The following is a 12,290-nucleotide window of genomic DNA, read 5'->3' as shown; positions in this document are numbered from 1 at the left end:
TTCACTTTACAGTGGTTGTGATCCTCAGAATAAGAGAAAAAAAACATTCTCATCCCTTTCACACATCCCTCGGCTCTTTCAAATACCTTTAAACCGGGACCAGATGAAAGTATTGCATTATGACATAAGTAATGATAGAGTTGCTCCCCTTTGACCAGACACTTGCCATGAATCATGATAAAATAAGGATGTTTCTTAACCAAAAAAATACAGCCCTTGTCCTCAAGATAAAAATTAAGTCTCACATAATAGTGAAAAAATGTGCATGTCTGCCAGGATTGTGATTAACAAACAAAGAGACCAGTGCATGTCTGCCAAGATGGGGATAAACCTCCACATGAGACCTGTGCATGTCGGCTAAGATGGGGATAAATCACCAGATGAGACCCGTGCATGTCGGCTAAGATGGGGATAAATCACCAGATGAGACCCGTGCATGTATGCGAAGAAGGGGATAAACCACCAGGTGAGACCCATATGTCTGCCAAGATGGGGATAAACCACGAGATGAGACCTGTGCATGTCTGCCAAGAAGGCGATAAACCACCAGATGAGACCCGTGTTTGTCTGCCAAGATGGCGATAAACCACTAGATGAGACCTGTGTTTGTCTGCCAAGATGGAGATAAACCACCAGATGAGACAATGCATGTCTGCCAAGAAGGGGATAAACCACAGATGAGACCCCTGTTTGTCTGCAAAGAAGGGGATAAACCACCAGATGAGACCCGTGATTGTCTGCCAAGATGGGGATAAACCACCAGATGAGACCCATGCATGTCTGCCAAGAAGGGGATAAACCACAGATGAGACCCCTGTTTGTCTGCAAAGAAGGGGATAAACCACCAGATGAGACCCGTGTTTGTCTGCCAAGATGGGGATAAACCACCAGATGAGACCCGTGTTTGTCCGCCAAGAAGGGGATAAACCACCAGATGAGACCCGTGATTGTCTGCCAAGATGGGGATAAACCACCAGATGAGACCCATGCATGTCTGCCAAGATGAGGATAAACCACCAGATGAAACCCGTGCATGTCTCCCAAGAAGGGGATAAACCACCAACTGAAACCGTGCATGTCTGCCAAGAAATGGATAAAAAACAGATGATACCCATGCATGTCTGCCAAGAAGGGGATAAACCACAGATGAGACCCCTGTTTGTCTGCAAAGAAGGGGATAAACCACCAGATGAGACCCATGTATGTCTGCCAAGATGGGGATAAACCACCAGATGAGACCCGTGTTTGCCTGCCAAGATAGGGATAAACCACCAGATGAGACCATGCATGTCTGCCAAGATGAGGATAAACCACCAGATGAAACCCGTGCATGTCTCCCAAGAAGGGGATAAACCACCAACTGAAACCGTGCATGTCTGCCAAGAAATGGATAAAAAACAGATGATACCCGTGTTTGCCTGCCAAGAAGGGGATAAACCACCAGATGAGACCCGTGTTTGTCTGCCAAGATGGGGATAAACCACAAGATGAGACCCATGCATGTCTGCCGAGAAGGGGATAAACCACCAGATGAGACCCGTGTTTGTCTGCCAAGATGGGGATAAACCACAAGATGAGACCCATGCATGTCTGCCGAGAAGGGGATAAACCACCAGATGAGACCCGTGTTTGTCTGCTAAGATGGGGATAAACCACCAGATGAGACCCATGCGTGTCTGCCAAGAAGGGGATAAACCACCAGATGAGACCCGTGTTTGCCTGCCAAGATGGGGATAAACCACCAGATGAGACCATGCATGTCTGCCAAGAAGGGGATAAACCACCAAATAGACCCGTGCATGCCTGCCAAGAAGGGGATAAACCACCAGATGAGACTTATGCATGTCTGCCAAGAAGGGGATAAACCACCAGATGAGACCCGTGCATGCCTACCAAGATGGTGTGCATGCCCCTTCCAAGATGGTGTGCATGCCTGCCAAGATGGTTTGCATGCCTGCAAAGATGGTGTGCATGCCTGCCAAGATGGTGTGCATGCCTGCCAAGATGGTGTGCATGTATGCCAAGATGGTGTGCATGCCTGCCAAGATGGGGNATATAAACCACCAGATGAGACTTATGCATGTCTGCCAAGAAAGGGATAGACCACCAGATGAGACCGCATGCCTGCAAGATGGTGTGCATGCCTGCCAAGATGGTGTGCATGCCCCCAAGATGGTGTGCATGCCTGCCAAGATGGTGTGCATGCCTGCCAAGATGGTGTGCATGCCTGCCAAGATGGTATGCATGCGTGCCAAGATGGTGTGCATGCCTGCCAAGATGGTGTGCATGCCTGCCAAGATGGTGTGTGCAAGCCTGCCATGCCTGCCAAGATGGTGTGCATGCCTGCCAAGATGGTGTGCATGCATGCCAAGATGGTGTGCTGCCAAGATGGTGCGTGCCAAGATGGTGCATGTGCCAAGATGGTGCGCATGCCAAAAGATGGTGTGCATGTGTGCCAAGATGGTGTGCATGCCTGCCAAGATGGTGTGCATGTGTGCCAAGATGGTGTGCATGCCTGCCAAGATGGTGTGCATGCCTGCCAAGATGGTGTGCATGTGTGCCAAGATGGTGTGCATGCCTGCCAAGATGTGTGCATGCATGCCTGCCAAGATGGTGTGCATGTGTGCCAAGATGGTGTGCATGTGTGCTGCCAAGATGGTGTGCATGCGTGCCAAGATGGTGTGCATGCCTGCCAAGATGGTGTGCATGCCTGCCAAGATGGTGTGCATGCGTGCCAAGATGGTGTGCATGCCTGCCAAGATGGTGTGCATGCCTGGTGTGCATGCCTGCCAAGGTGTGCATGCCTGCCTGCCAAGATGGTGTGCCTGCCTGCCTGCCAAGATGGTGTGCCTGCCTGCCAAGATGGTGTGCATGTGTGCCAAGATGGTGAGCATGTGTGCCAAGATGGTGTGCATGCCTGCCAAGATGGTGTGCATGCCTGCAAAGATTGTGTGCATGTGTGCCAAGATGGTGTGCATGCCTGCCAAGATGTTGTGCATGCGTGCCAAGATGGTGTGCATGTGCCAAGATGGTGTGCATGCCTGCCAAGATGTTGTGCATGTGTGCCAAGATGGTGTGCATGCCTGCCAAGATGGTGTGCATGCCTGCCAAGATGGTGTGCATGCCTGCCAAGATGTTGTGCATGTGCCAAGATGTTGTGCATGTGTGCCAAGATGGTGTGCATGCCTGCCAAGATGTTGTGCATGTGTGCCAAGATGGTGTGCATGCCTGCCAAGATGGTGTGCATGCCTGCCAAGATGGTGTGCATGCCAAGATGGTGTGTGCCAAGATGGTGTGCATGCCTGCCAAGATGGTGTGCATGCGTGCCAAGATGGTGTGTGTGTCAAGATGGTGTGCATGCCTGCGAGAGATGGTGTGCATGCCAAGATGGTGTGCATGCCTGCCAAGATGGTGTGCATGCCTGCCAAGATGGTGTGCATGCGTGCCAAGATGGTGTGCATGCCTGCCAAGATGTTGTGCATGTGTGCCAAGATGGTGTGCATGTCTGCCAAGATGGTGTGCATGCCTGCCAAGATGGTGTGCATGCCTGCCAAGATGGTGTGCATGCCTGCCAAGATGGTGTGCATGCCTGCCAAGATGGTGTGCATGCCTGCGAAGATGGTGTGCATGTGTGCCAAGATGGTGTGCATGTGTGCCAAGATGGTGTGCATGCCTGCCAAGATGGAGATAAACCGGGAAAGAGACTAATGCATATCTGCGAAGATTGTGATAAACGAGCAGAAACCACTCCATGTCAGCCAATATGGACATTCACTGGCAAAGAGACCAGCGAATGTCTGTCAACCATTAAATGAGACATTTGCATGCATGTATTGAACAATATCAGTTTTTGGCTGAAATAAATTTTTCTTAACTGAAAGTCGAGTTGTCTAATACAAAATCGACTAATCAAACCTTACCTTGTGAGATAACTGAAATTGTGTATAACGATCCGAAAACACGCGTCACATGAGGGAGAGGGACTACAAGGTTCGTCATTACGCATAAAAGGTGTTCGAGTATACAATGTTTCACTGTCTTTGCACGAACTACTGTGCACATTGAAGCAGTGAAAGCTATATCGATATATGAACATGCAACCAGACTCCTGGACGACCTCAGCTGACACTACAACTGCCTTTCACCGGTAACTGGTGTATCATATTGGGTGTGGACAGCACCCGCCGCTCATTCTTACACTTCACCATGCATGCGGAAGGTTATACTTTCCCCGCTACTCGGAATATTCTGACCAGCAAAATACACCCCCTATATCTACTAACCACGTTCTTCACAGGGAAAGTCCAACATAACATGGCTTTCTCGGAAAGGAGCCCACATGACCACGGACAGTTGTAGTGTGTAACCCATGTCCAGGCACCTTGGTCGTCTAGGTAACCTACATAGGATAACAGGACATCTTAATTCCATCTTAGCCCACGGGACAACTGAGGGTGTATCGAGTAAAGATTGCGCCAATGGAAGACTTAAGTCCTGAAAATAATTCTGCCGGCATAGAAATGTATGCTTATGTCATCGAGCTGCTGGAGATAGTATTAACGTCCACCGTTTATTGTATACTTATAGTTAATCAGATAGTTCATAGTCCGGTTATTCAAGTGCACGTATGTTCTGTTCATTACGACTATGTGATATTTTTCTTTTTCGATCATACTGCTATTGAGAAATTCGCGGAGCCTGTGTTAGGGGCAACGTCCCTCTGTGTATTTGAAGGAAATATGAACAGTGAGAGGTACACAGATATTCTCGAGGGACATTTACTTCCATCTGCTCACGTGTTCAATGGAAAGTTTTGGATTTTCCAGCAGGACAACGACCCAAAGCATCGTTCAAAGCATTCACAGGCCTGGTTTCGGACCACAAATATGACATTATTAGATTGGCCAAGCTATAGCCCTGACCTAAATCCAATAGAACATGTTTGGGGACTTATGAAGGAAAGTGTCAATAAGAAAAATCTGACAAATATTGCTGAAATGAAAGAAGAGGTGGTCCGATATTGGGACAGCATGGACCACGACTTTCTAACTTCTTTTATCAGTAGTATGCCCCGCCGCATTGAAGCCTGCATTGCTGCCCATAGTGACTTGACAAAATACTAACTGTTCACCTGTCTTTGAATCTGGAGTTATGTTCTGCTAATATTCACATTTAATACGTGAGTAATGAGTGAATCTTTTTTTTTTTAAATTACAATCTTAAATTTTCAATAATTTCTGGTTGAACTGTAATAAAGCGGACCAATCTAGCAGCATTACCTGATACAAAAGCAATATTATCTTACTTCATTGCCAAACGCAATCGTTGGTAGATCGAGACTTCTGCAAAATAGCATAAATACATTCCATTTCTATAAAATCATAAGTTATATTGAAAGTAATAATATGTTTTCTCATCATGAAGCTCACGACCAGCTAGTAGAGAACGTTTTCTATAACTTTTTGAATACCTGTGCAAGTCTCATTTATCGCGGGGTGGTGGGGTAGCCTATAGTGGATAAAGCGTTCGCCCGTCACGCCGAAGACACGAGTTCGATTCCCCATATGGGTACAATGTATGAAGCCATTTCAGATGTCCCCCGCCGTGATATTGCTGGAATATTGCTAAAGGCAGCGCAAAAACTAAACTTACTCACTTACTCATTTATCGCACTAATTACAACAGAACCATCAGTTAGATCGGGTATCAGATGAGGTGAGGTGAAATTGGGTTTTACGTCGTGCTTGAGAATATTTCGCTCATATGGCGACGTGCATGCGTGTATGTGTATGTGCGGCTGCTTGTACTAGCCCAGACTAAAGCTGGTTTTATAGTGCTAGCCCACTGAGATACCATGCCGCAGTGAAGCATGAATACCCCACTCTGACACATTATACTGACTCCGAGCCGACCAGTCCTTGTTGTACCCATTAATGCCGAGCGCCAACAGGGACCAACAAGTACCATATTTTCACGTCTTTTGGTGACGCCGTCGGGGATCGAACCCGCGACTTTCCGCTCTCCGGGCGGACGCTCTAACCACTACACCACAGAGGCGGTCGATCGGGTATCAGAAATGGATCAGGTCAGACGCTTCCTTGACCACAAGTCACTTAGTGCGAGACTCTCAAAGACAGAAAGTACAGTATATATCATCCCCTTCGTAATCGTTACAACTATACCAGCCCTGAAATATTTTAGAATGTCTGGAATTCTAGTTTCACACTTCCAAAACGATTCACAGTCCGACACGACTGCATCCAAAGAAATGTGATATCGTCTGTAAAGAGCTTGGTAAATGTTCCAACGAAGGACAAGCTGTAGATGATGTAGAAGACATTGGACACAACACCAGAACAGCTGAAGTGAGGTAATAAGCATCTGTGTGGCCACCTGCCGTCAGTGAAACAGTCTGAACCATCAGAGTGATTTAGCTGACCGGTTGGTTTGCTGTTTAACGCCGCACTCAGCAATACTCCAGCTATAGGGCGGGGGTTCTGTCAATAATGGAGACTGGACCAGACAATCCGGTGATCAACACGTTGTGCGAGAATTGCGCTTACATGGTCCTGGATCTGCGTATGGCTATAAACTTACATAGAAATGTCCAGCTTAGACCCCGTCTCGCATATCGCAAATTTTGCGCGCGCAAATGCAGTTGGACATATGAAGGAAAGAGTTTTCTTTAGCTTTAGGGTGCATTGTATCAGCTGTATTCATTTTGAAAACAATACATCAGTTGAAGTAAATTGGACAAGCCAAAACATGTAAGCAAGGCTAATAATCCGACCGTGACTCCCAACTTCAAATGTATCCTGTTACTGTTGACAAACATACGAGATCTGTATCTAACTGCACCTTTCCTTTAAACAAAAGACCATCCAAATCTAATCTGAAAACAATTCATTTATTTGATTGTAACGTTACTAGTTAAACAGTGGGATGTCAGGGGCGTAGCTACCGTTATAGAAAAAAGCCCGGGCGTACACATGACTGTTGCTAAAAAGGTTGGGCAAGCCCCCAATACTATCTAAATATAAAGCTTTACAAGCTATCGGGCTTACACGAAAAAATCGGCTTGCAACGCGCCTGGATGTGGGACTTTTTCCCGAGTTCAATGATATATAATTAGTGGTAATTCTCGATAAATTTACACAATCAAACTATAACTTGCACTGCACCTCTCCCATAGATATTAAGGGTCATCCTCAAATATAAAAATTATTCATTCAAATGTGTTCAGGTTATTGGTTTCGTATCTGTTATTGCATCAATATTGCAACAGCACCCACAATACAATGTTAGACAAAGATTCGGTAATATTTTGGTGATATGGACATTCGTACTGTTGAAAATGGTGTCAAACTTTTATTTACTCACCCCCGATAACGCACATGCCATACTTTGTTAGTGTATATGTACTATGGCCGGAAATGGATAATGTGTTTACATAATCTCGCACTGAGCGTATTTTCAGTGGTACCTCAACACTGACAACAGGACAAGAATCTCGCTGAGTACGTTTCATAATCGAACGTTTACAGAAACTGTTCATTGCAGCGTGTAAAAAGTAGAAATACCAATAATAAGTGTCTGTTATAAGTTATTAATATCTCGGTTATAAATTAAATCTCACCTGCTTGTTAGAATTAATCGGACAACTCTGCAGCTGTTGAATTTGTCCCACGTCTGCTTCCATTCCAGTCTGAATTAACGCGCATCAAAAACTCGTGCAAAGGAAGTGTGCGCTCATTGGTTAAACTGGTTGCTATGACATCACGTGACAATGCCAGCGAACACCTGCGTGAAACGAACAAGGCTGTAAATTTCATATGACATTTCTTTATATAACGAGTCCGTCTCGATTAACCACTGGGCTACCCCACCGCCCCTCAAAGAAATTATGTGTAAACCCTGTGACACGTGTGATGTTGGCGATGAATTTCATTACATTTTTCTCCGCCCTTTCTTCAAACATCATCGGAAAGGTATAAGGCAAAATATTATGGATGTCAACTTCTTCTTTATTGTAGATCCATAATATTTTGTCTTATACTTGAATACCAATATCAAGAACCTCATCATCGGAACACTTATATCCCAAACCATTATGTTAAAAAACCCAATGTGTTAAAATGTAACAGATTGTTCAACTGTAAACGAACTAGTGTTTTAAAAAAAACTATGTATATTTTGTAATACCATCATGAAAACTGTACACTCTTTCTTGTAAACCATCCCGCCATGCACCCCATGTATTCGTTGCCGAGTATCCCTGACTGATTGTAATAACAGTTCTGACCATTTGCAGGCTATGCTAAGACGTGGTTATTATAGCTACAAGATTTTTTTGTGAACTCGCATTGTAACTCTATAATAGGGATACTCTTTAGTCGTTAGATTGAAGTAAAGTTAAATGCCCTTTTAATGTCGTATTATATGTAGCTTCAAGTTATAGTTGTTTTGATTTGTTCAATGCCTGAAAAAGAAAAGAAGACAGTATCGAAGAGATACATGGCAACTAAGATCAAAGTATATTATTGACGACTTTGATAAAATGCGTGTATCTTTTCATTACCGTTAATGTTGATTTATAGGCATGCCCCACAGATCTAGCCTACATATGTTTCTGAACTTGTTCTGTAGATCACGTAGTATGGGGCTATTGCCCAGATGGTTGCGAACACTGAACTTGGCATATTTCATGGACGCTTTGGATCAATACGACTATATTGTCTCGAAACACGAAAAAGAAAAGTGTTATGAGAAATTAATGTTTAATTTGTTATAATTCATATTCGTCATATACATCTTTTTGGGTTCCAGATAACATGTTTGATCAATGTAAGCCTGTATTGGCCTCGGTCGGACTTATACACACATAGATATACATACATACATAGCGCGCACACACACACACACATGCACACGCGCGCACACACACACACACACACACACATATATACATACCAGGGAGACTCTATAAGGGGGAGTGGTTACTCCTCGGAAAACCCCTAAGCTATGCCTCGGCTCGTCACGTGACCAGTGTAGCCAATATGGCGGCAGCGTAGTTTTTAAGATTGAGCCCGGTTTATTTTCAACAGCTGATTACATACGCTGAGTGTTGTGACAATTGAAAACCTACATGTAGAAGATAAGTTACCTATTCTGTCACTTCATTTTAAGTCAAATAATTGTTATTAGTGGCAGTATTAGTACAGTAGATTTGTAGTAAAGTTTCAAGTCGGCTTGTTGTAGCTCACTGGCTTCAATTCTCAGTACACAGCGAAGAAAGACTAAATTCTATCACTAAAAACCTCTTTCACATATTCGTTTAATTTTTAGAAGGGAAATATACCTTTAGTTCAAAGGTGTTTGCAAGTAGTAGTGATAGTTTTATAACTAAATGTTTTTTGTTAGGGTGTATTTGAGGTGTGTGAAATATATGACATATGGCCGATCTGCCATTGAAATACTACAGGGCGTTGTTTGAGTGTTTCTAGTTATTGTTCTTTCACATACACCGTTAATTTTTATGAGGGGAATATACCATCAGGTGAAAGGTGTTTGCAAGTAATAGTGATAGTTTTATAATTATTTTTTTTTTGTTAGGGTGTATTTGAGGTGTGTGAAAAATGGTGGCGTCGTCTCACGACGCCGACCTTTCGATTTTCCACTAATCTCAGGACGCCGACCTGCGGTTTTCTTTGAAGTTTAGGTTCTGATTAGGCTTAGGATAATCTACTCTAGATGTTTTGATTAGGTGAACTCGTCGCACATGCACATGTCACTTGAGGGTGAACTCATGTCACTTGAAAAGTTTACAATAACACTTTGCAGAGTGCCAATATTGAACACTGTTCATATCTTTGGTATAAATATCTATGGAATGGCCAAAGGATTCACATTCGATTTCGAAATGGCAAATGCACAGCTAGATCAGAGATTCATCCCTACAGCCCGCGGCGGTCGTTACTTGGTTGTTGGCGGGTTCATGTACAGAGTCAGCAAGAGAAAACGAGACTGGATATCTTGGATATGTACTGCAAAAGGCTGCAAATCCACAGCATCAACAACGAATGACATCGTCACCATGGTGAACGATGAACACAATCATCAAACTGTCACGCGTGATATTAAGGTAAGAGTTTAAATTCTTATATATGTATAAATTTTGTTATTGCCACAGATTTTTATAACAGATGCTTAATAAATGGAAAAGTTTGGAATTTTATAACAGATGCTTAATAAATGGAACCAAATGGTTAATAATTCTTTGCTTTTTGTAGGCGAAGGAGACGCTAGAAAAGCTGAAGGTGAAGGCAGCTTCGACCCTCCAGCCCATGCAGTCCCTCTACGAAGAAGGCCTTATCGACATGAGAGATGGAAGTTGGAATGATGAGACCAAAGCCACTGGTTGCTGCCATGCCCACCTTCCGGGTGCCGGAGCACTCTCTACAGATCCAGGCGAGCGGTGATGCCACCACTTCCCCTCAGACGAGAAGACCTAGTCTTCCCTGATGAATACAAGACGACGATTTCTGGCGACCCCTTCCTCCTCATCGACGACGGCCATGACAAGAGAATCCTTGGGTTTTCCACCGCCGAATAATTATAAACCCATGCACAGTTTCTGTCCATTGTTGTCAATATTAGTATCATGGTGTTCCAATATTTTGTTGCAGATGGACTATGAGGTTGCCGCCAGAAACGCCTCTGCGATCGTGTTCCCCCGAAGCGACTGGAAGGGCTGCTTCTTCCACTTCACCCAGTGTGTATGGAGGAGAACCCAGCAGCACCATCTCCAGAAGGCCTACCAGGACGATGACGAGATCAAGAGGTTCGTCCGGAGATGTGCCGTCTTGCCTTTGGTGCCAGCACAGGAGGTAAGTTATTTTAAAACAAATTGTTAACTCCACCCCAATAGGTTGTGTAATAAAGGTATTATTTTGCCCTGTATATTCAGTAACATTAATTAATGTATCTTTTCTTCTTCAGGTAGAGGACCTGTGGCTGGATACCTTGGCGACGATGCCAGATGATGACCGGTGCCGACAACTCGGGGACTACATGACAAACTTCTGGGTGGAGGGAGATCTGCACTTGACGCAATGGAACCACTACAACTCAAATGGGCCAAGAACAAACAACCACCTAGAAGGATGGCATTCCCGCCTGAAGAAATACGTCGGCAAGGCTCATCCAAACATTTTCGAGATTGTGTCGTTCTTGTCACGAGAACAGACCAACACCGAAAACAAGCTAGTCCAGTATGCTGCTGACCAGAAGCGTCCCTCCAAGAAGAGAAAATACAGGGATTTGGAGCGACGACTGGATAACATCTGTCACCAGCTTGAACAAGGAACACTGTCCGTGAGGCAGTTTGCTGATTCAGCATCCCACCTATTACATTTAGGTTAAAATCTGATGCTATATGAATTTACGATGTATTTATTAAAAATGCTAAAATCTGTCAACTAATAAAAATCTGTCATCTGTTGTCATCTTCTCATTAGGTGCGCTCTCATCCGCATAATCCGGATTATCCACCTCTAACAACACTTTGATCCTGCATTGTCCTCGTAATCCATTATTAACCGGCAAAGTGAAACTAGTCTCAGGACGTCGACCTTCAGATTTTCACCCCAACCGATTTCTGCCATTGAAATACTACAGGGCGTTGTTTGAGTGTTTCTAGTTATATGTTCTAAAACATCTTCACATACACCTTTAATTTTTATGAGGGAATATACCATCAGGTGAAAGGTTTTGCAAGTAATAGTGATAGTTTTATCATTTAATTTTTTGTTAGGGTGTATTTGAGGTGTGTGAAAAATATGTGTATTTGAGGTGTGTGAAAAATATGACATATCGCCGATCTGCCATTGAAATACTACAGGGCGTTGTTTGAGTGTTTCTAGTTATATGTTCTAAAACATCTTTCACATACACCTTTAATTTTTATGAGGGGAATATACCATCAGGTGAAAGGTGTTTTCAAGTAATAGTGATAGTTTTATAATTTAAATTTTTTTTGTTAGGGTGTATTTGAGGTGTGTGAAAAATATGACATACGCCATTGATGCTTGTGATGCTTGAGTGTTATAGTCCTAAAACTTCTTTCTTTCTTGTTGATCATAGTATAAGATATCTGAATTAGTTACTAATGTAAAAAAATGTCTCAAAGTAGATTTTTAAAAAAAAGGACAGCTGATGTTAACACATGTGTTCTACCGATAGTTTTGCGTTCTTTAACATAACATGTTTGGGGAGGGATGGCCGTGGTGTAT

General features: G+C 43.8%; 1 protein-coding gene across 1 annotated transcript; it reads left to right on the top strand.

Moving 5' to 3' along the window:
- Positions 1-2,862: 2,862 nt before the first annotated feature.
- On the top strand, positions 2,863-10,478 carry LOC124254704. Its single transcript, XM_046688551.1, has 3 exons — positions 2,863-3,031; positions 9,960-10,141; positions 10,290-10,478. The coding sequence occupies exons 1-3, from the start codon at positions 2,863-2,865 to the stop codon at positions 10,476-10,478; spliced, it is 540 nt and encodes a 179-aa protein (XP_046544507.1).
- The last annotated feature ends 1,812 nt before the right edge of the window (positions 10,479-12,290 follow it).

Source organism: Haliotis rubra, unplaced genomic scaffold, assembly GCF_003918875.1.
Source record: "Haliotis rubra isolate DU_JTF1 unplaced genomic scaffold, ASM391887v1 Scf58, whole genome shotgun sequence".
Classification (NCBI taxonomy): Eukaryota; Metazoa; Mollusca; class Gastropoda; order Lepetellida; family Haliotidae; genus Haliotis; species Haliotis rubra.
The sequence above is the reverse complement of the archived record's forward strand: the minus strand, read 5'-3'. Positions and strand labels throughout refer to the sequence as shown.